This window comes from Mesoplodon densirostris, chromosome 9 (genome assembly GCF_025265405.1).
Source record: "Mesoplodon densirostris isolate mMesDen1 chromosome 9, mMesDen1 primary haplotype, whole genome shotgun sequence".
NCBI classification, from domain to species: Eukaryota; Metazoa; Chordata; class Mammalia; order Artiodactyla; family Ziphiidae; genus Mesoplodon; species Mesoplodon densirostris.
Window position 1 is genome coordinate 90,179,774 of NC_082669.1, and position 23,921 is coordinate 90,203,694.

Below are 23,921 nucleotides of genomic sequence, written 5' to 3' on the forward strand. Positions count from 1 at the left end.
ACTGAGCCTGTGCTCTAGAGCCCGTGAGCCACAACTACTGAGCCTGCGTGCCACAACTACTGAAGCTTGCACACCTAGAGCCCACGCACCACAACAAAGAGTAGCCCCCGCTTGCCGCAAGGAAGACCCAATGCAGCCAAATAAATAAATGATAAATAAATTTATAATTAAAAAAAAAAAGCCCACAGGTGCTGAATAGTGATCATAACCAAGAGGGAGGAACCTGCTAATCCCACATCCTCTAGACAGCAACCTGCCTCTATCAGTCAGGGACAGTTTTTCATTAGGGATTTAAAAGGACACTCATCACCAAAAAAAGAAAAGAGAAGGACAGCATGGGTTCTTTCAAGTTTAACCCTAAGATCAAGTACTAGGAATATTTCACCAAAACAGCTTCTATATTAGCAATGAGACTCTCAACAAGGCAAACACCTTTTGAAAATGTAGAAAGTGGGTTACTGTGCTAATTTGCCTGAACACCAGAAATATCTGAGTCAATGGTATGGGCGTAGAAAACTTACCTTTTATCTCTTTCATGTTCATGCTTTTGAGAGCCCTTCCTGCTTCTAGGAGGTTTTTGAACTGAACAAAAGCAAAACCACGCATCTTTCCATCTGTGTGCAAACACAACAAAGAAGTTAGAGGTAGGGAACCAACAGACACTAAGAAGGATGTTACAGAAACCTGGACTGGCAAGAAGACCCAAATCCTATCAACCAGTCAGCCCCTGGCCCAAAGCACAAGCCTATATCCTGCTGAGGTTACCCTGACACAGGCTTGGGGAGAGCAATGCATTTTCTCAAACTGTAACTTGTCTTCTAAAAGTAGTTCTGATCTAACTAACAATACCCTAAGGGGACTAAACACTGTTATTTGTCAAGCACTGTGCCTGATACTTTATATATATCATATCATCTGGGGCTCACAGAGTATGATCCGAACCTTGTATTTCTGCTTAGTTCAAAGGTGATACAGAAAAAGACCATTATATAAAATAACCTTAATCTAATCCACACAAAATAAAGGTTTGCCAGTACCTGGTTTCCTAGGGATGTTTACTTCCAGCACAGCTCCAAACTGAGCAAATACTGTCTTCAAGTCATCTTCTAAACACTGAAGCCAAAAGTGAAGAAAGAAAAAGAGATATTATCACAGCAAATAAACACAAAACATCAACTATTCAATTAGTTCACTAGGAAGAGCTTGAATATTTGTAGTCCTTTTTAAATTTTGAGACTAGGACACCAAACATTCAAAATAGACGACATCTTGCTTTGTTCCTATACAGGCAAAAAGGACAGATATCAGAGAGCTTTTCCTCCCCTCCCTTTCTCAGCAGTAGTTTCCCCAAGGCATCTTCACAGTCTCTGTCCTTAGTAAGTTCTTGTTTATACAGGCCCATTTTCTGAATTCAACAAGGCTAAAGTTCGTTCCCAGAAGGAATTAAACCCAATTATACCATCCTGGTGAGGAGTTCGACCAATGAGCATGCCTTGGCTCCAACAGCCTTCAAAACACTCACTGTTAGTTTTCTCTGTCTCTTACCTTAAAGCTCAGGTTCCGAATAATTAATCTGGCTTTCTTATCTGCCACTTTGGCTTTTTTAGGCTGCAGCTCCTTCTTTGGGGACTTTGAATTTTCTAAAAAATAAACGGCAATGAAGTAAATCTGTGATCCCCTCGGCCCAGAACATCACAGGAAAGAAGCTACTAGCAACAGATGGCATTTAACACAGGGTTAAGTATGGCAATGCCCAGGAACACCAGGTTTTCCAGACTCAGAAGTAAACAAAAGACTAAAACTAAGTAACAAAATACATTGGATGATTTTGGACATCAAGAGGAAATTCAGGAAGCTTTTAGGCCTAGACACTACTCCCAGAGCCAATCCACTGCCCCCTCAATCCTGGGGGAAAACTCCCTTCGGCTACTAGAAACTCACCAGTTTTCCCCTTTTCCTTGGACTTATTTCTCAGTTTTTTCTTGGCAACAGTCACGGTGATCTTGCAGCCTTCGAAGGTGGTAATCTCCTTGAGGGCCCTCTGAACATCTTCCAGCATAGAAAAAGTGACATAGCCGAAGCCTCGACATGCCTTACTCCCTGGAACAGTATGGGGATGGGGGGAGAGGGGATTAACAGTAAGCCAAGATCCCTAAACCAGTAAATTCTCACAGCCCTAAACTAGCAAATATACAGCCAGGCCAGCCAGTCTGCCAACATTCTCAAAAGAGAAAGAGACAAGGTTAGCATGAGTGGCCCCCGTCCCCTCTTTGCTCAGAAATTGTTAGGCTTCCTCTTCTAATGTGGTGTCTTTGCTGTTAGCTCCCTTTCTTCCTTCTTTCCTGATAATTTCAAGAATTTGGAGGACCCATGATATGCATTACACCCCCGAAGAAGAACTCAACGTCAAACAGAACAAAACATCACCAGAGAAGGCAGGAAAGGTAAGTATGGTAGCTTCAAAAATTACAAAGAAATAATTCAGCCACCGCTCCACAGAACAGATCGGCAATGAACGCCAGGGGCCCTGAAAAAAAAACCTCAAACAATAAACATTGCTTCAGAAGCCTGCAGACACTATTACCATTATTACCAAACCCTAGAAATCAATATCAAATTAAACCTTTCTAAAGTGGCTGTAAACCTCTTATCTCATTTTGTCAGAACACACCAAGAAGGGAAAAGCCAATATCATCATCGCTTTTTTCCAAACGAATCATTTAAGACAAACAGTTGCAATTATCAACTGTAACCCACCTTTGCCCTTTCTGGTATTTTTTTTTTTCAGTTTAGTATTTTTGTATAGTACAATTTTAAGTACTTTACTGCATCAAAAAAGAAAAGGGAAGACCAAGTAGTCTGCTTACTACCCAAAGAAGAAACAGAGCTCACATGCTCTCCTTTTACAACTACACCCCAGTCTGCTTCAGGGTACAAGCCCTCTAACACAGGACGCTGATCCACATAAACTGGTTAAAGCTGACACCTGGCACCAGGAAAGCATACTATGATCTGGTGATCTCTTTTTCTCTTGAAACTCCTTCTCACAAAAGCCTGCCCACTCACCTTTCAGAAAACAAGAACAAGAAAAATCAGGGCCCTTCCTGATCAGTACAACCAAAAACGATGCAGCTGAAAGGTGAAGGAGTTCAGTGACAAAATAGAAGCATGTTGCTCACAAAAACACCATGCATTGTTTATGTCTGCACAAAGCACTCTCACACATTTACTTGAATCTTTACGACAATCCTGGGAAATTATTCCCATCTTAAAGAGGTTAAGTGGCATGTCTGGGTCACCACTACTGGTAAGACCTCACCCCACACTCCCTCCCTCCCATCCCACTAAGTACAGCATTCAGTACATCTGGCTGCCTGGACAGAAAAGCACGTTTTTTCTTAAAAAGGGAATAGCAGCTTCTGTTAAAGATGTAGACTACATACACAAGCTACAGGTAAGGTTACATGTAGCCTATATTCTGAGGACCCAAAAGGAGAATTCCCATTCAAAGGCCTGTTCTTCCCCGGAACACAACCAACCACTGTTGAGCAGCGTTTCTCAATTGTTTTGATAACCCACAGTAACAAATGTAACTTATAGTGGATCCAGGATGCAGTTTTTTACAAAACTGAAAAAAAACAATTTTACGAAAACTTCTCCTTTACCATGTATAGATATACTCCTATTTCATTAAAAAAAAAAAAACTCTAATCATGACCCACTCAAGACCCACTAATGGACAATGATCTGCAGTTTAAGAAACACTGCTATACAGCACTCATTCTCATTCTCTCATTCGCCCATATCTATACTTAAAATGACAAAGAACCAGGCAGCTGCTATGGTTTGTATAGCAATCAGAGCCATGTCGACAATCCTAATTCTAATTTCTGTTACTAACAAAATAGAAGATAAGAACAGAGTGATCATTAGCACACTATTAGCCTGCCTACTCATCACGTACTTGGATACCACGGGGGGAAAGAGAGGTACACAGGATGCTACTTCCCTCCAGTTGCTCTCCTGAAAGACAAGGAGGTAGCCACCTACAGAGACACACTGATGACTTGGAAGGAAGCTAAATTTATGTTCTGGGCAACATCAGGTGCCCCTTGACACAGTCTAGGCAAGAGTAAGAAATGCTTCTACAATTAAAACCCTTACAATTCTTCCTCAGTCTAATACATGCTAACCCTCCTTCATAGTGATGGAATGAGCATCAAACAGAATGCAAAGCATATGGCAGTATTCCACAAGTCAGTAAATACCTCCTGCGGCTCAAGCCAAAACCCTTGGGAGTCAGACTTGACTCCTTGACACTCTTTTTTTTCTCATACCCCACATCTGATCCATCAGCAAATTCTTTCAGCTCTACTCTCAAAAATATCCATATTGCAATCACTTTTTAACCACCTTCACTGCTACACAGCTGGTCCAACACCATGACCTCTCTCTCACCTGGATTACCACAAGAGCCTAATAACTGGTCTCCCCGCTTCTGTTCTATTCTTAGCAGCCTATTCTCAACACGGCAGCCTGAGAGAATCTTCCAAAATGCAAGCCATATCATATCTACTGCTCCCTGCTCAAAACCAGTGGTTTCATATCTCAGAGTAAAAGCCAAAGTCCTTGCAACAGCCTATAAGGTCCTACATGATCTGGTAGCACCAGATCTCATCTGCTAATTCTCTTCCCTTCACTCACTGCATTCCAGTCACCCTGGTTTCCTCACTATTCTTCCAATATACTACACACACTCCTCTTCAGTATCCTTTAGCTTCCTCTGCCTAGGCTGCTCCTCCCACTGAGAAACACATGTTCACTCTCTCACATCAGAAAGGCTTTCCCTGGCTACTCCTCACCCCTCTATAGCTTCCCCACCAGCACACACACACACATCTACAGAGACCCCCTATCCTTTTTCCCTGCCTTATTTTTCTCCTCAACATTTATCACCATTATCACTACATATTTTGCTTATTTGCTTATTGGCTGTCTTCCCCATCTTGAACACAAGAGCAAGGTTTTTGGTTTGGTTCTGTGCACTGCTGTATCCCCAGGACCTACAATAGTTGCCTGGCGCAAAATACGCATTCAATTAATATTTACGGAATAAATAACTGGGTGAATGAACATCATACTGGTTAAGAGCTCCGGGTCTGGTGATCAAATTCTGAATCCACTACTTACTAGCTGTATGAACTTAAGCTGAAATTACTAAATTTCCCTAAGCCCTAGATTCCTTGTCTGTAAAATGGAGTTAACTCTCCACCCAACAAGACTGATGGGGAAATTAAATGAGATAACACATGGAACTCAAGCACCGCACGTGGCAATCAGTTGATTCTCAATAAGCCTTACTGGTGTTTTATTAAAACTTAGTTATTTACTACCAAATAAGATCTTATATGTGAGCGCGCATAATAAACGGAAAGCGCTACATAAACTTAATAGACTGATTTGACTTTCAGAAACGGCCCATATGGATTCATCTAAAGCAGAGTCCGTTTAGAAAAGAAATTCAACTTCCAAGTCCTTTCACTATGGGGCAGGTAAAGCATTATACGGGTCGCTTAAATTTGGGTGTCCTCGCCCCCATCCGGCTCCCAGGAACCCCAACTTTGTCCTCGACCGCCCCGCCCCCTACCTTTCTCAGTCACCACGAAGCACTGCTTCACCGGCCCCACCTGACTGAACAGCTCCTCCAGCTGCTCGCTGCGGGCCGAGGGCGGGAGGCGGCCCACAAACAGGGTCAGCCCGGCCATAAGGCCGAGAAACAGAAGCGCGCGGCTTCGCGCACACGAGTCAAGTAACAGGCTTTAATAAGAGGACCACGCCAAGTTGCCGGGAGACTCCGGAAGTGCTCTTCACTCAAAAGAGTCCGGAGGAAAACGTGGTAGAAGGGGAAAAAACATTCCGGAAGGAAAAAATCGTGACGCCCGGGGGCGGAGCTTCTTGAGCGGGGTTCCACCCCTAATCCAAGTACCGCCCCCGCCGCTGTAGAGAAATTTGGCTTCGCTATTTCCTACTCTGCTTGCAATCTAACCTCCTGGAGATCGATACCAAACTCAGCAGGGCAGGCCGGAGAAGTTGGTTTTACTCTGGCACTAACCCAGGATCTAACATATAATGGATGTTTAATAAATATTTTCTGAAGTGCCACCATAGACTCCCAGATTACGTGCATAAAACACAGCCAGAATGCACATCAATACAAGTACGTCACATATATCATTCGGACAATTCTCATGTTCTCAGAGAATATGAGACATCTGTCACACTATAACAGATAACTACAACTGTGCCTTTAACACTTCGCAAATTATAGCTACTAAAGTACAAATGGGCACAGATCATACACATTCTTTCAAAAAAATATTTACTGAGCTCCTACTATGTGCCAGGCACTAAGGATAAAATTGGTGAGCTAAAAAAAAGATGGGACCCCTACCCTCATGGGGTATACAGTCTCGTGGGGGTAGACAGACATTAATCAAAAAAAAGAAAAAAAAAGAAAAAAAAAAAAAAGCGCCGTTGGCCGGGGCCTGCGGTATGCCGCTTCAGCGAGGGGCTCAACCACGGTCAACCGTCTTGTTGCTTTACTGGTCGCCACTCCCCCGGCCGGCCCGACAAGACGAGCCTGGAGCGCAGCACCTGATTCCTCTCGGGCTCGTGGGCGCTGCTCTGAGCAGCGTCACCCTTTATACCGGAAAGCTGGCGGGCACTATGGGGAAAAAACAAAACAAGAAGAAAGTGGAGGAGGTGCTAGAAGAAGCGGAAGAAGAATATGTGGTGGGAAAAGTTCTCGACCGTCGAGTGGTAAAGGGCCAAGTGGAGTACCTCCTAAAGTGGAAGGGGTTCTCAGATGAGGACAGTACATGGGAACCAGAAGAAAACCTGGATCGCCCCGACCTCATTGCTGAGTTCCTGCAGTCACAGAAAACAGCACACAAGACATAAATCAGAGGGAGGCAAGCGCAAAGCTGATTCTGATTCGGAAGATAAGAGGGAGGAGAGCAAACCAAAGAAGAAAGAAGAGTCAGAAAAGCCATGAGGCTTTGCCCGGGGTTTGGAACCGCAGCGGATTATTGGAGCTACAGACTCCAGTGGAGAACTCATGTTTCTGATGAAATGTAAAAACTCTGATGAGGTTGACCTGGTCCCTGCCAAGGAAGCCAATGTCAAGTGCCCACAGGTTGTCATATCCTTCTATGAGGAAAGACTGATGTGGCATTCCTACCCCTTGGAGGATGATGACAAAAAAGATGACAAGAATGAACTCTCTTGAGTACCAGCCCCTGTCACATCTGACTGTGGGTTTCCAGTGGGGAAAGAAGGAGTTCTACTTGTCTTGACACCATAGAGGTGGCTTGAGAAGATGTCCTTTGAAGAGCCAGTATAGTTTCTGTGCCCTACAGCAGCCCAAGTGCTTTAAAGTCACTCCATGCTGTATAGTTTGCACACACATCCCAGTGGAGGGGAAGGAGGGTCAGTGTTTCAAGGCAACCCATTCTGAACTTTGCTGAGAAAAGCAAAGGGCCTTCTATGAAGGACAAAACTTGCAGAATGGGATGTGGGAGAGCAAAAGATACTGTAGATCTTCAAAGAGCATCTCCACCACCCACAGCCTTCTTCCCAATAGTGTTAACTCTGCATTTTTACAGCGTAGCATATATGTAGTTTTTGGCTATTACTGGTGTATTATTTGGGGTGGGAGGGATGGGATGGGAAAGAAGGGAGATGGGTTAGGATTATTTTTGTTAAAATTTGGGGCCTGATGGGGGAAATGGTGAAACAAAGGCAAGAACAACTAATGATGATTTGGTTCTGTGTCCAGAATATTTCCTCCTTTCAAAAAATGTCATTGGCAACCTAAATGAGGACTGCGAGAGACTGTTTAAAAGCTGTGAATGCTAATCATTAGAGAAATGCAAATCAAAACTACAATGAGGTATCACCTCACACCAGTCAGAATGGCCATCATCAAAAAATCTACAAACAATAAATGCTGGAGAGGATGTGGAGAAAAGGGAACCCTCATACACTGTTGGTGGGAATGTAAATTGGTACAGCCACTATGGAGAACAGTATGGAGGTTCCTTAAAAAACTAAAAATAGAACTACCATACGACCCAGCAATCCCACTACTGGGCATATACCCTGAGAAAACCATAATTCAAAAAGAGTCATGTACCACAATGTTCATTGCAGCTCTATTTACAATAGCCAGGACATGGAAGTAACCTAAGTGTCCATCGACAGATGAATGGATAAAGAAGATGTGGCACATATATACAATGGAATATTACTCAGCCATAAAATGAAATGAAATTGAGTTATTTGTAGTGAGGTGGATGGACCTAGAGTCTGTCATACAGAGTCAAGTAAGCCAGAAAGAGAAAAACAAATACCGTATGCTAACACATATATATGGAATCTTAAAAAAAAAAAAAAGGTTCTGAAGAACCTAGGGAGGGGCAGGACAGGAATAAAGATGCAGACATAGAGAATGGACTTGAGGACACGGGGAAGGGGAAGGGGAAGTTGAGACGAAGTGAGAGAGTAGCATTGACATATGTACACTACCAAATGTAAAATAGATAGCTAGTGGGAAGCAGCCGCAAAGCACAGGGAGATCAACTCGGTGCTTTGTGACCACCTAGAGGGGTGGGATAGGGAGGGTGGGAGGGAGACGTAAGAGGGAGGAGATAGGGGGATATATGTATATGTACAGCTGATTCACTTTGTTATAAAGCAGAAACTAACACACCATTGTAAAGCAATTATACTCCAATAAAGATGTTTAAAAAAAATAGAAAGAAAAAAAAGCTGTGAATGCCTGAAACTTAGAAGCCAAGGTGTTCCCTGCCTGAGCTTAATGCTATTCCCAGCAAAGGACTAAGCCAGTTAAGAAGTTACCAAAGCTGCCATTTGAGGGATGGAAACTGGTTGAGGACGGAAAGTCTTATGGGAGTGTATACACAGGCAGATCATTCTGTCTTAGAGGTGCTAATTCTTGAAATTGACAAGAAGACCCTTTTTTCCCAATTATGAAGTTATAAATATCAGCTTCTCCATCCAGGCCACTGGCTAAAGTATTTGGGGAGGGCAGAGGGTGGTATAGGAGGTGGGAGAGTAGGCAAAGACAAGGTCTGGTGCTCTTAGGTGGAAAACTCTTGGAGCCTCTGTTTTTTGAACTTTGAAACCATTGGTGGCAGGGTTCAGTCACTGACAGCACAAGTTCACTGAATCACTTCAAGAACTGAATGATTTCAGAAGCCCTGGTCTCAGGAGAAGATTAAAATTTCATACTGGGGCAGTGGTTCACTTTAAAACAAAACAAATTTTTTTAATCCTAAGAATTAACTAAAACCCAAAATGCTGTCTTGAATCATGAGACCCATCAGTTCTTGATATCGTCTAGACCTGCACCTAGAACTCCCTTGTAAAATCTTTTTAGGCATGTGTTAGGTTTCTGTGAAAACTTTTGTTTAAATGTTAAACTTCATACCAACACTGTCAGTTTTTGTCTTAACAAAACTATAGATTTATTTTTAAAATTACAAATAAATCATAGCCTGAACCATGCAAGATCACGTGAGAACACACCCAGAACAAACATGACATCCAGCTTGCACACACAGACCTAGTACCCAGGTCCTCCCAGAGACAGGAGATCTTTCCTCAGATCAGCTTATCAGACAGAGCCAAGGCTGAGGAATCTCACTGGCCAGGAGATCTGGGTGCTCCTGGATTCTGGAACACAGACAGTGTTTGCCATCCCATTGGGCCCAGGAACTGACCTGTGTGCAGGACTGCAGCACCCTGAAGAACATCTGTACAGAACAAAAGTACCCAATGCATTTTTTAAATAATTATTTTTAAATGGCATAACCTGAACACAGGGTAGGTAGAAAATTCAAAAAGTACAAAAGGTACAATGAAAGTGTTTCCCTTTCTCCTCAAACCCCATCTACTTTCAGCACATTTTGGTTGGATGGATGACTGGTTGATTGTGATGGGGGAAAAGGGAGAACGTTTAACACCAGATTTATGAAACCCTAGCTTTTAAGCGTTTATTATACGCTTAAAAGAAAATGCCACAGTTAGTTTTAAACACACAACTCAGCAGAGGAAGTATTGAAATAAAAAACAGATTTTTAAGGCCATGGGTTAATTTCATCCAGGATAAAGAGAGACAAATAGACAAAGGAAATGGGATGGATCATTTGAATACAGTTGGTATGGAATTCCACATTCCTCTCTCTTTCTTCTCCTCCTCTCTTGCCCCCTCATCACCTTAGAAACCAAAATTTCATACCCAAAGTCTAAATTGCAAGCTTCAGGGCCCTAGCTATATGGAGGCTTTCCCAGTCCTGGCTGCAGTGTGCACTGGGGAAAGAATCCTGAGAAGGCTGCTCTAACATCCCTTTGGGACACACCCTACAATGCTCAGTTGGAAATACTTTGGACCCAAACCTTCCCTAAAGAACAAAAGGTAACTGTGTCCCTGTGCCCATCAGAGGGCAGCAGCCACCCACAGTACGGAGGAGTTCTTTGCCCCTAGGCGAGTGCAACAATGCAGCTGACCCTTTGTACTCTTCCCAACTTTCAGACCTGGCTCCCCATCTCAGTCTCCCAGCCTCAGCCACATCCCCTCCTGTCCATTTGTAACAGGGAAGCCATGTGGTTCTTCAATCAGGAATATTTGCTCATCCATCTAACCAGGACACATGCAGGGTTCTTTATTAAATAGCAGGAGTCGTGGTACCCTGCACCACATCAGCAACGTGGCTTCCAGGGGAAATAAACTGCTGGCCTCTTCTCATCCATCACTTGCAGGAGCCTGGAAAGGAAGGAAGAGAGGCGTGGGCTGTGCTCAGCCAGCCTCTCCCAAGCCCCATCCCTCTGGCTCCATTCCCACTTGCAAACCAAACCTTCTTATAATACCACATACTTCTAGTTCTTAGCACTTCTCGCAAATGTAATTAATTACTTGTGTAATTGTAATTATTTATCTGATTAGCTCTTTAATGTCTGCCTTCCCCAAAAGACCTTCAACTTCATAAGTTCAGGGCTGTTGTCCACCTAGTTCGTCTGTCTACCCCCATCACCTAGCACATTGTAAGCATCCAATAAACTGTTTTAAAGAGATTGAATGAATGAAGGTGAGTTTGTTTCTCAGTCTCCTACAGTACTAAGAATTGGAACTGAGGGCGTATATATTACACCCTGGTCTACCCGGGCTCTTCTGGGAAACTGCTTTGGGTAAGGAAGGGCTGAGGCATGAGACAAAAGGGAAGGGTTGTCTCACCAAAGTCTCAGCCTCTTGATCAAGTCAAAGGGCTTAGGTGATTCTTGCTGAGGAAAATCCAAGAAGTGCTGGAGCTGGTGAGTAACAAGCTGTATTCCCCTGCCCCTTCCCCATCTCACCAGCCCCATTCAGAGCTTCCAAAGAGAAAAGGAGTGTGTGTGTGTGTGTGTGTGTGTGTGTGTGTATGCGCGCAAGTGCCCGCTTCTGTGAAAGAAAGAGAGGCGGACAGACAAACATACAGAGAGACTGACTGTGGGTATGTGGGGCTTGGATTGCTTTGCTGAGAGCTGTGTGCCTGAACCCAAGGACCCGTGATGGGGAGAGTGAGTGAGTGAGAGGAGCTGGCAAGGATTAGGATGAGGAAGAGATGGCAGAGAGGACTTGAGTGTGAGCAGAGGCAGATGGAAGGGTAAGTGGGCAAGAAAGGAAACAATTTCTCGGAGCAGCTCTGGTGCTGGGGCCGCTACAGCCACTAGGACACCAGTGAGAAATGCCTGTAATTAGGAGAATGGCAGTTCTCTGGGCCTCAGCCCAGAGTGACGATGCAGCAAGCATTTCTGAGCCAAGCTGAGCCAGGTGATGGAGGAGACACAGTCAGAACCACTCCAGTCCCACTCCTCAGCTGTGCCTGCCCCACCCTCCTCTCATTTTCTTCCCTACGATGACCCTCACTTGCCCCAGGCATCATTGGCTTCCCTCCTCCTTCTGAGATTCCAGGCTCTGGATGCTCCTTCCATCCAAGACAGAGCTTCATGGGTGAGGAGAGCAGTGCTTTAATTCTCCCACTAGTGCATTGGACCTGGTCTGGTGAGGGCCCCCTCCCCTCCCGGCCTCCCTGCTTCCTTCTTGTCTCCCTTGCTTCCCTTCTCCAATCCGCACACACTGATGGGCAGAGTTGGAAGAAAAACCATTCCTATTCCCGTTTCTCCACTTCAAGCCTAGTATGTGTGCCCCTCTAGGCTTCCTTGTGATGTGCAGGACATCTGCCAAAACACTGCCAGAATTTAGTTTTCAAATCTATGACTCTGTTTTAGTGCCACTCTGAACTTACCGCATTTTAGCCAAATGACAAATGCACACTACAGAGCTCAGAGCCAAATGCTCTGGACAAGGGAGGGATTACAGAGTGCCTGGTGGCCGGATATATTCATGGGTCTCTGCACTGTGAGTTCTGCTTTGGTGGGTAGGATGGGGCTGGGGTTTGGGGAAGACAGGCTTTCTCCAGGGAGGATCTGCACCTGTGGGAGATGAATGTTCTCCAGGGGAAGGGGGTTGTTAGTCCAGACTTGAAGAGGTCCCGCTGGTAGGTGGAGCAAGTAGTTTCCTCTGTGAATTCCTCTGGGTACGTGGCAGGGAGATTGCTGCGAAACCCAGCTCAAAGTGATCAAGCCCTTGAGATGTGTATCAACATTTCCATGAAGGACTTTGACACTAACTAGTCCCTAACCACTTGTCCATCAGGACCTGAAGCCAGTTTCCTAGGAATGCAGACATTTCCACCAACGATTGTGGAGTTTCCGCCTCACTTCTCAGGGCAGTGATCCAACTCTGAAAAGCCACTTCCTAGGGAGTCAGAAGGGTCTTCAAGGGGCCACTCCCAGGACCCTCACTCAGCCCAGATGGGCCATGGACCCATCTATGGGGAAAGGTCATGCAGAGGACAAAACCCCTTGCAGTCAGGAGTGAAGGTCACTGGGGTCTGAGGAGGACCCAGCCCACCTGCTTCTCTTCCAGTTCTGGCAGAACCACTGTTGCTATTGCCTCATCTAAGCTTTTCCAAGAAGGCGAGACCTTTCTCCTCTGAAAATATTTTATTGATAAATTAACTCTGAAAGCGCTCACCTCCCACCCATCTGCTGTAGAGTCTCCTAGATGGGCCATGGACCCTTCTATGGGGAAGGATCATGTGGAGCACGGGGAGTCTCACTCACGCAGGGGTGGGATCCCTGGGCATGGCAGGGGTGGGTATGGGGACTGAGGCCAGTCCTGAGGTCGGCTGAGGACAGCCCCTCTCACTCAGCACCAGAGTGGCAAGTGGTGGTCTGGAGTGGAGCACCTTGGAGCTTTATTGCTGGTGAATGCCAAGGGAAGCGGGACCCCTGCCAGCCTAGAATTGCAGCTGAGGGCATCAGTGCCCAGGGCTCCAGAGAAGGTGGCACTAGTTCCCAATCAACAGAACCTGGCTGCTGACTCACCCATCCAGGAGTCCCTGGATGGGAAAGGAAGCGGGGAGAGGTATCTGAGCCAGGCGGGATTGGGTAAGGGTTACAGTGTGCAGGTCTCGGGCAGAACAGGCGCCAGAAGGGGGCGTATCGTCGGGGCGGCGAGGGGCCCACATCTTCACAGGTCTATGGTGTCGCTGCCCACGCTCAGCTCGTCAATCTGCCGGCAGGCGTCCAGGAATTGCTCCTGCAGCAAGGCCTCTTCGGCCTGCAGTTCAGGAGGAGGCTCTGGGGAGTCGCGGGAGGGTGGGGACAAGGCCTGGTAGGATCCTGAGGCCGGGAGGTTAGGGCTGCTTCCTGAGGGCCGCGGGGGACTGAGGACGCAGACCAGCGGACAGCGAGGGGGCCTGTCCGGGCTGGAGCACAGCAGCATGGACGAGCTGTCCCTCGACAGTCCGCACAGCGAGCCGGATGAGGCGCTGCTGCCCGCGGGCCAGGCCCCGGAAGAGGGGAGCTCGGGGGGCGCGAGGGAACCAGGGGCCTCCCCAGACCTCCCAGTGGGCCCGGCCCCGGTCTGCGCCCCCAGCGAGGCGGTGCGGTAGAGGCCGAGCCCCGGCAGGGCTTCCCCGAAGGCCGGGCCCTGGAAGAGGCCGGGCTTCAGCAGGGCTTCGCTGCAGAGGGCCTCCTCGATGCTGCGCCGCAGGTTGATGGGGGAGGGCGGGCGGAAGTCCACGGTGTAATCGCTGCAGGGGGAGGAGGCCGGGGAAGGGGCCGGGTTGGCGGCCGCGCCGTCGAAGCCACGGCAGCCTCCTCCCTGGAGAAGGAGGTCGGGACCCGGCCCTGCCAGGGCGCACAGCTGCAGCAGCTCCGCGTCGCCACGCGCGATGGCGCTCCCCAGGGGCTTCTTGTCCGGGGGCCCGGCGGCCCAGCCTCCAGGCAGCAGAGGGGCGGCGTGGCCGGGGGACAAGCGGAAGAGCTTGGCCCAGCAGCGCGGCGGCACGCGGGGGCTGCAGAGCGCCGGGTAGAGGCCCAGCAGCGCCAACGGGAGCGCGACGCCCACCTCGCCCAGGCGCAGGCCGAGCTGGAAGGCCCACCAGGGCCAGGGCCCCTCCAGGCCAGGTTGGCCGCCGTAGCCCAGCGCGTGCAGCACCTCGTAGCCCTGAAGGGCTCCGCTCAGCAGCCCGAAGGTGCCCGCCACTGGGGCCGTGCGCGCTGCGCGCCGCCAGGACTCGAGCGGGCCGAAGGGGCTGCGCGCCTGCGGGAAAGGAGTGGCGCCCTTGAAGCCGGACGCTCCCAGGGGCGCTCCGGCCCGCCGCCGCCGACCCCCCAAGCAGGACAGCGCCAGCAGGAGCCCGGAAAGGAGGGCGGCGAGGAAGGCGTGCAGCCCGCGGGAGGCGAGCCGCAGGGCCCGCAGCGGGCGATGGGCGGCGCTCCCGAGGGCGGCGGCGGCAGCCAGCCCCAGCCCCAGGAGCAGCAGCGCGGCCAGGGCGGCTGGACAGCGCGGCGGGCGCGGCCGGGCCAGAAGCAGGCAGGCCAGGCCCAGGCCGGCGGCCAGGCAGGGCAGCGGGAGGTCCTGCAGCAGCAGCCAGGCCAGCGCCGGCAACCGGTCGCGGTGCCCGTAGGCGTCGTAGAAGAGCGGGAAGGCCCGGGTGGTCCCGGCGGAGAGCAGGAGCAGGTCCAGCAGCGCCAGGCAGGGGGCGCCGGGCGGGCAGCGCCAGGGCAAGAGGGCCAGAGCCAGCAGCGCCAGCAGGGCCACGAGGCCGAAGAGCGCGCCTACCCCGTACACATGGGCCTCCCAGGCCAAACCCCAGCGAGCCTTGGCCTCTGTCCAGTCGGCCTCCAGGGTCAGGAAGAAGAGGGGCAGTGGGGCCGCAGGAGGCTGCGCTTCGCGTTCAGGCAGTTCTCGGATACTGCAGGACCCTGGCCCACATTCCGGCTGCACCGAAAGGTTCCCAAGGCTGGCGGGAGAGGGGTCATCCAGGCCAGAGGTGGAGGTGGTGGAGTCTGTGGGCAAAGAACGTTTGTCTGAGGCATTCCGTGCAGCCCTCCCCTCGCCCACCCTACAGCCAGTAGCCTGTATGCCAATCGGAGAGTCCTCATAGCTTCCAGGAAGGACTTGTCTTAAATTTGAGACTCACTGACCTCGCAGCCCCTCACCTTCCCCTCCCACATCAAACTCCTCCGGCTGCAGTTTCAGCCCTCATGCCCTCCCCCCACCCCATCCACCCCCAGCTCCCTGCTTTGTTCATTACCCTGTGATTCCACTGAAAAGGGTTTTTCTTAAGAAGTCACAGAATTTTACAAGTGGAAGGAGCTGTAGAAGCCCCCTGTAGTTCAATCCTCCCGCCAGGAAGGAGACTGCATGAGAACAAGGATCGCTTTGCTCACATCTGAATACCCATGCCTAAAACAGTGCCTGGCACAGAGTGGGCACTGAGCAGATATTCGTTGAAGAAATGAATCCTCTTATTTGCCAGATGAAGATATTGAGGCTCTGCCGAGAGGCCAAGTAACTTGTCCAAGGTTACAAATTGGCAGAGCTGCAACTAGAATCCAGATCTGAGCACCAGTTTAGCCCCTCTCCTTGATTTGAGGCGCTTCATAATACTAGTTTGCTTATCTCTTGTTCTGCACCCCTGACTCCCAACTCCCACCTTGGTGCTAGAAGAAGCTTGCCCTGCCTTTTTTCAGCTGCTCCCCCCTTCTCCCTGTCTCGTCAGGAAAAGCCACCCCGCACTGCCCCACCACCACCACACACACACACAGCAGGGGGAGTGATATGACCCTCCCATCCCCAGCACCCTGAGAAAACACAACCTTCCCTATTCACTGGCCTTCCTGCCTGCTACACCTCCAACCTCGGCTTACCCATGGCTATGGTCCCCATCCTAGCTCAACTATAAAGCCATTGGTCTGAGGCTCTTAATACAATGCCCCTTTGGTTCTCACCCCTTTTTATAGAAGGTGACATTGAGATGGACTCCCCTGGGTCTCAAGACTACCCTTGAACGCTGAGGAAGGAACATTAGCGAGTGAGCCCCTCAGGTGCTCTGGGGTTTGCTAACTTAGGCTCCCAGCCCCATCCTGTGCTCTAACATCTTCCCCACATCCCTTGAGGAAAGGGAAGTCAAGTAAGAGAGTGTGAGGACTAAGATCCCTAATTCAACTCTCCTGGAGCTAGCGAGGGGTGAAAAAGAGTTAGACCCAAGGATTTTCCATGGCCAGGCAGCAAGGGAAGATGCTTCACGCCGAACCTCCCTCCCCCATCTAGCAGGCTTAGCAGAACCGCAGCTGCGGGCAAGGATGGAGGGAGAAAGATGGTGGAGAAGGATGGGAGGAGCCATCTGGCGATGGGGAAATGCACGGGAGACAGATGTAGAATGAGGCGGGGAGGATCTCCTGACAAGCAGACTCCTGCCCCAACTGCCTGGCCCTACCCAGCCATGCCTCAGCAGGACAAAACAGGAAGACTCCAGGCACACCCTCATCCCTACCCAGGCAGTGCCAGCTTGTGCTGGGGACATGGAAAACAGAGCAATCCTAAGAACAAGGAAAAGGAGTGAGTGGGCCAGAAAGCAGCCCTGGAGAGAGGGGAGGGGAAGGTAGAATTGCGCAACTGGGAGGGCAGAGAGGGAGCTGCCAAAAAAATTACATATATACAGCTGGCTGCCTACTGCAAGTGGGAGCATGTTCCCTGGTTCCTGTCCCATCATATGCCTCAAGTCTAAAATGGGGAAGCGCACCTACTGCACAGGGCTGTTATGAGGATACATGGCCAGTGTGTGCAAAGCTCTTTGGAGAGACTGGTGCATCATAAGCATTTTACATACAACTGTTGTTGGTCTGATCATTAGGGGCTAATGTTTATCACCCGTCAGTCATCGGTGTGTGTCTGTGTGAGTGTGACCATTTCTGGCCTCAAACTAATTCTCGATTTAACTAACAAAAGGCTGTTTTCCCTTAGAAAGTCAACAATTAGTCAAATGGTTATAAAGCAGAAACTAATAAAAAAAAATTAGTCAAATGAGTGAACATCAACGCATTGTCTCACTCTGTGAATGCTGTTTAAAGAACACCGTTTGGATGGACTGACCATCCCCAAACACCTACTGAAGACGCAGCCCTGAGTTAAATGAGGAATCATTCAGCTGGGAACTGACGGCTTGCTGATTCGGTGGCGGGGCAGGGTCAGTCTAACACCAGTGGGATCAAATACACAAACATCCTCCCTCACCCCTCATTTATTGGTCCCCTCAGATACCCTTGCCCAAACCACTTCTGCAAAGTGGACGAGTCTCCTTGGTCTTTCCGGTCTTGGTGGGCTCTGCAGAGAGGCAGGGAGACCCCAGCCAGGAGCCCACAGCCTGCGCCCACCTGTCGCCCCTCATGCCTCCTCCTCGCTCACTGTACAGACAAGTGCAGCTCTCAGTGAGCCGCCCCACCTCACCCTCTTCCAGCTCCACTTCTCACTCGAGGGCCACAGAAGACCCCATCTTTCACCTCTGGCCCAAAGCATTATGGCAACTAGAGCAACTTGCAACATTCCTAAGAAGCCAGAAAAAGAAGGAAAACCAGGAAATAGAGTACAGGCCCAGCTCAAGTGTCAGAGGAGAGAGCTCTGACCTAGGAGCACTGCTCCCAGGGGGCAGGGCAGGCCAGGTATGGGTGGGGACAGGTGAAGAAGGCCCAGCCTCTGCCTTTGACGGGTCCGCTTGACCTCATTCTCTGTCTCCCCATTTGAGGCTCCCACAGAAGGGGCCTTCGGTTTCCCCCAGAAGGTAGTGACTTCCTAGGGTCCCTCTCCTGTGCAGGCCTCCCTTACAAGGTGGTCCTACTCTGGCCCTGTGGCTCCTCTTGACCTCAGGGGCAAGAGAGGAGATGGGATGTCAATGTGAGTAACTGGTGAAGCCAGAGCTGACTGGGGAGGAGTTGGGAAGAGGGCCCGGCTCAATTTATGGAAAAGTCCACTAGCTGCCCAGATCAAAGGGCTGGGGAATCACTCTCTACTCTGGATGCCTGAAGCTGCAGCCCGATCAGTGGCCTGGCCCCATCCCTCCCCACAACCCCACCTCCAGGATCACAGAGGATTGGTACTCCTTGTAAGGGTGACATTCGAAATATTTAACCACTGTTTCAGGTGAATCAGAACAGCTGCCAGCCAGGGGGTCAGGGAGGGGAGTGGTGCTCAGGAGGCTAAGGAGGGTGGGTAGTTATCCACTGGTATGGAAGTCTTTTACTAAGTTAACGACCTGCACAACTGTTCAGCGCTCACTGGCTGAATGCAAGCTCTGTCCGAGGTGAAGCAGACCTAATGCAAGAGAAGAGAAGCCCTAGGCCCAAAGGGTAACTGTACCGAGGTTAGAAAGTTCCTAGAGAAGACTCAGAGAGACTCCCTTTATCCCCTTGCCACTACTCCCCGCAGAAGGTGCTAGCAGGAACAAGGCTCTTTGGCCTTCTCTCCAGGAGGCCTGCAGCCCTCCGGGGTTTATCCAAGACGAAGAGCCAGGAAGAGGCTGGGTTCCTGCAGCTGTAGAGAGGAGGGGGAAGGAGGGCGGGGCCCCCAGCGGGCTGGGCTGCCTCTGATATTGTCCAGACTCATTAAACCTGCCTGGCCAGCGCTGTCACCAAGGCTGGCAGACCGCCACCCAGCATCCTTCCCCTGAGGCCACAGAGCCTGCCCCCAACTCCACAGCAGATCCTGCTGCTGCTGCACACTGGGCTCGATGGGGAGGAGACGGCAGGCTTGCCACCCACACGCCCAGGAGTGCCGAGTCCGCTCCGGAGGAAGCGACAGGCAGGTGCTGCGTTAAGTCTGGAGCTGGAAGAAGCTCGGGCGGGGACCAGCAGTTTCCACTGCTGCACCAGTTCCTAGCGTGGAGTGGCTGAGAGGATTCCCAGCCACAGTTAACCCTTTGCGTGTCGCCCTTGGCCTCACCTACCAGAACCTCTCCCAAAGCAACGTGCCCTCTGCCTTTTGTGGTATGTGTTGTCCCATCACATTTAGGGGCCACGGTTACCGTGTCTGAGAGGTAGATCTGGAATGTACTTGGGACACACCGGGGAAAGAAGCAAGGTTAACAGACACTATTTAATGAGCTAATACTTTGTGCCCATTACATTATGTGGAAGCTTTACAATAACAAAATAGGCACTATTATTAAACCCCAGATATAGGAAAAAATGTAGGCTCAGAGGAGTTAAATAGCCTGTCCAAGGTCACCAGCCAGTTAGGAAGGGGATTGGGATTCAAGTCTCAAAGCCAAGTCTCAGGATTCCAGAGCCCCCCCGTCTTTCCTCTGCACCACCAGCTTGTCTATGTGCGTGTTCTGAAAGGCTCCCTTGAACAAGGATGGCATCTGTCTGCACAAGGTCTTCTCTTTAACGTCTTCCCAATGAGGGGCCCAACTCTGCCTATGTCTGACAGCATGTCATGTCAGATCAGACGGCAAAGGAGAGAGCCCCAAGGTCGCAGTGGGAGGGTGGGGAGGCAGGCCAGGCAGACTGGAGGTGGAGGGTGGGGTTAGTGCTGAGGCTGTGGAAATCATGAAGGAGTTCCTGTGTCCGTTTGCCCCTGATACATTTGTCTACATCCTGCTCTGCCTATGACTGCAAAACTCCCAGAGGACCATTACTTAACTCTGTGTGGGACCATCCTCAGCAACACTTGTTCTCAGACCATTAATATATGTCTCCGTAGTGGTGATGAAGAGAATGGTGATGACAGTGAAATAAAAGGATCCCAGAATGCCGATGAGTGGCTAGCATGTAGTAAGTGCTCAATAAATAATTGTCAAGTTTAAATGAATTGGATACTTACCTAGTGATGCTGTTGTAATCAAGGCAGAGCTTAGGGAAGCAGCTGGGTCCAGTGGCCTTGGACTTGGGAGCTTTTTCTCCTGGGGGGATGGGGGCGGGGTGGTGCCAAAGAACCCTGCAAAGGGAGCATATAGGGCTAGACTGCCATCCTACCAGTCGGCGTTGGCCTCTGGAGCTTTGGAGAAAATCCTGTCCTGTCTCAGAGCTTGACCTATGGGAGCCACTGTCCCAGGAATTGTAGCCACATGTATACCAGAAGCTAAGCCACAGGGACCAAACCAGACTTAGTATGGCCAAGAGGGCATTTCCCCATAGAACAGTGGCTGGTATCCCAGGTCCTGGGAGAAGGAATGCGAGCTGCCCTTGAGTGAAGGGAAAAAGGAGGTGCTGGCATTTAGAGGTGTTCCATAAACGCTTGTTGCGGTGAAATAAACACTCACCTGGAGAATCCGAAATTCTAGAGGCAGAGCTTGGGGATGTAACTGGGCCCGGGGGGCTCGGGCCTGATAAGTTCCGGAGTGGGGACACAGTAGTGCCAAAGAACCCTGCAAAAGGAGCCCAGGCTGAAGCTTCCTCCTACCTGCCAGACTGCCCAGCAGGGGCTCTCCTTGGGTTGGGGTGGGTACTCACCAAAGGGTCCCAGGCGCCCAGCAATCTCTGCCAGGCTGGCCCGCAGGCTGGGCAGCAGGGGCAGCGTTCGATGTCCAAGCGTTGGGGCTACGCCTGCTCTCAGCGCCATGTCAAACTTCAGCTCCAGCTCGCTCTGGTGGAGCCTGGGAGCACTGGATGGAGGTGCTGTAGCCGCCAGAGCAGTATCCCAGGTCATGGTGCCCATCCTGGGCTGGTAGGGAGCAGTGGGCCGGTCAGTGGGCCCAGCGAGGAGGGATGTGGACTCCAGAGGCCAGGAGGAGGCCCAGTGAGTAGAGCTGCCTTCAGCAGAGCCCCGCTCTGGGGGGGAGTTCCCGAGAGAGCCCACCAGCAGTTCCCAAAGCGGGTCAGTCCTCAGCCCACCGGCCACCTCTTCCTCCGGCTCCCGGCTCGGCCCAGGAGAAAGTGCCTGGGTCTCCGTGACAGAGCTCCCCCAAGCAGCAGCAGGTCCCCGAAGGTGGAATTTGAAGTTAAGCCCCAGGTTGAGAGACAGCATAGAGGCCTCACTCTGAGGTGGCGGGGCCAAAGTGGTGACATGGGCCCCTGGGACAGAGGAGGCAGGCTGGGAGCCCAAAGGGACTGCAAGCAGGACCCAGCAGAACAGCCCCAGCCCCAGACAGCCATACCCTGCCATGGCCCCTCCTGGCCTCAGGCGGCCTGGGTAGGCAGGGGACTCAGGTCTTCAGCACCTTTGAGCACGAAGGTCCTGGAGAGAGGAGAGGTGCTATGAGCTCTGGCTGCCTGGGATCTGATGCCCCAGAGAGGCTTCTGATCCCAGAGAAGCAGGTGGTGGGGATAGGACACAAAGGCTTCTGCCCAAGGAGAGCTGCCAGCCTCTTCCTGAACATTCAGGCCCCAACACAAATCTCTTCCCTGCAGTCTCCCTTCTCTCCCAGCCAAGGTTCCTTCTCCCTAAGCCCCTGCCTCCCCCACCTGCTCAGTCTGGGGACGGGTCTGACTGCATCCAGCTGCCCTCATCCTTGACTGACAGCAGAGCGAGTGAGTGGACGTGGCTCCCAGACTCAGATCCCTTCCCTCCCTCTCTTCTCTCTTTCCTCCCTCAAATATCTGTTGAGGCCTACTATGTGCTGAGCACCCTTCTGGTAATACAACTGTGAACAAGCTAGCGCTCACAGATGAGCCTCAACACATTCGCACCCCAGCTCCGGCCCCCTCTAAGATGTTTGTCCTCTCACTCAGACCCTGGGAGCACTGGTCCCTGGAGGGATGAAGCACAGGTGAGTGATCTGGCAGAGATGGAGAAGGCAGCTCTGGCCAGGGAAGCAGGGTGCCCTGGTCTGGCAGAAGCTCTGCCCTTCAGCTTTTTCCCTCTTTCCTGCGGCTTGGCCGTCTCCCCATCCCTTAACCCTAGAAGTATTGGGGGGAGGGTCAGCTTGGCCATCTCTGGCTTCAGGGGGGAAGATGGCCAGGCAGGCAAACTGGACAAGGGGCTGCTGCAGTAGACTCCTAACTCCCCGGCCCCCACCCCAGGTGCCTACATGTGGTAGGGGAAGGGGAGGGTGAGCCAGGGACAGAGGTGCACCCAGCACCCTTACATCACACACACGGCCACACCTAGCACCCATGACACACTCACCTTCTCACCCTTCACACACCCCTGCACGTAAGTGCGCACACTCACACACACTCACACACACACACACACTTGGTCCTGCCGAGCCCCCTCCCTCCTACATGGGTTCAGACCCAAGCTCTGTGAGCTCGCAGCGTGCTCTGTGTCACAGGCACACACACACACCCCTACCTCACAAACACACACAGTATATACCAACACAGAGGCATACACACCCCTCCACACACATTCGCACGCTCCTTACAGACACACAGCACACACCGTCATCCCCCGACATGCACATTCCTACACACCCACCCACCCGCCCCTACAGGCAGGCGCGCGCGCGCGCACGCGCACACACCTCCCTCTCCCGCTGCCCTGACGGCAGACGTGCTCCTCTTGCTCCCTCCCGCAGGCGGGTCTCCTCCGACAAGTCCCCAGAGAAGGGGCGGTCGCGGCGGCCCAGGCACCCCGCTGGGCGATGCTCCGCCGACTCTGATCGGTCCTCTCTGCGCCCGACGCCCCCTTGGCTCGTCCCGGCCACCGCGGCTTCGCCGACGCGCTGCCCCGGGTCTGGCGCGGCCCGTCCCCGGCCCGCAGCGCTGTCCCCAGGCAGGCGGCCCGGCCCGGCTCCGGCTCCGCGCTCCCTCCCACTGCGCCGCCTCCTGGCTGCGAGCCTCGCTCCCCGGCAGAACCGCGCGCCGGGCTCCGCGGCAGCCGCGCTCTGACCGCCCGCCTTCCCCGCCTCCTGCGCTCCCGCCCCTCGCGCCCGCCCTCTCCCCTCCTCCTCCCCCGGCCCGCGGCCCGCGGTCCGCCCCCAACCTGGCCGGCAGGCAGGCGGGCGCGCACCGCAGCGCTGAGCCGCCGCCGCCTCTGTGCCCGCGTCCCCACGCGCGCTCATTCACCCGGCGCTGCCGCCCAGCCGCGGCGGGCGCGGGCACCGCGTTCTCAGCCTGGCGCCGCAGCTGCACGCTCCCAGGGCGGCCCATCACACACGTCCACTCGTACGCCCTCCCCAGGAAACACCGCGGGCCAGAGCACCTCGCGCACGCTCGTGTGCACACACACGCGCGCGCGCGCACACACGGCAGCCTGCCCAGGATGGCACCCCCGGCAAGAAGAACCACTATGTTTATTAAGCCGTGAGTGGAAAGTGTAATGAGCACGTCTGCACCCCTTATTTCATTAGTCCTCAGCACAACCCTGTGGGTGTCCCCATTTCACAGATAGGTAAATTAAGGCTCGGGGTGGGTGGGGAAACTCACGAACTTGCCCAAGATTACAAAGCTGGGCAACCTGAACCCAGTCCCTCTGCTGTTTTCTCCATCACCTGGTGGCTTTCAACAGTTGGAAGTGCCTCCAACACTTCATAGGTGAACCACCAAGTGTCAATCCGTGTGTAACA

At 51.6% G+C, this 23,921-nt stretch overlaps 2 protein-coding genes and 1 pseudogene across 4 annotated transcripts in view; 1 reads left to right on the top strand and 2 right to left on the bottom strand.

Moving 5' to 3' along the window:
• RBM28 (RNA binding motif protein 28) overlaps nucleotides 1-5,859 on the bottom strand; it is a 30,284-nt gene extending 24,425 nt beyond the window's left edge. The window contains exons 1-5 of the mRNA XM_060108419.1: nucleotides 5,648-5,859; nucleotides 1,942-2,100; nucleotides 1,546-1,640; nucleotides 1,038-1,113; nucleotides 522-614 (exon numbers count right to left, since the gene is read on the bottom strand). Coding sequence (XP_059964402.1) covers nucleotides 522-614; nucleotides 1,038-1,113; nucleotides 1,546-1,640; nucleotides 1,942-2,100; nucleotides 5,648-5,765 — 541 coding nt within the window. The 5' untranslated portion in view covers nucleotides 5,766-5,859. The remainder of the gene's footprint in view (nucleotides 1-521; nucleotides 615-1,037; nucleotides 1,114-1,545; nucleotides 1,641-1,941; nucleotides 2,101-5,647) is intronic.
• An 802-nt stretch (nucleotides 5,860-6,661) lies between these two features.
• LOC132495806 (chromobox protein homolog 1-like) lies at nucleotides 6,662-7,288 on the top strand (annotated as a pseudogene).
• A 5,859-nt stretch (nucleotides 7,289-13,147) lies between these two features.
• PRRT4 (proline rich transmembrane protein 4) lies at nucleotides 13,148-23,198 on the bottom strand. Of its 3 annotated transcripts, none has more exons than XM_060108236.1 (6): nucleotides 22,878-23,198; nucleotides 20,923-21,646; nucleotides 20,733-20,837; nucleotides 20,294-20,407; nucleotides 15,254-15,480; nucleotides 13,148-14,731 (listed from the first exon to the last, which is right to left on the bottom strand). In XM_060108236.1, exons 2-6 carry the CDS (start codon nucleotides 21,572-21,574, stop codon nucleotides 13,655-13,657), a joined length of 2,175 nt encoding a protein of 724 aa, XP_059964219.1. In that variant the 5' UTR covers nucleotides 21,575-21,646; nucleotides 22,878-23,198; the 3' UTR covers nucleotides 13,148-13,654. The 3 variants fall into 3 exon arrangements, with proteins under 3 accessions (XP_059964219.1, XP_059964217.1, XP_059964220.1); XM_060108237.1 differs by having other exon boundaries at nucleotides 13,741-14,219; XM_060108234.1 differs by having other exon boundaries at nucleotides 13,148-15,480.
• Nucleotides 23,199-23,921: the final 723 nt, after the last annotated feature.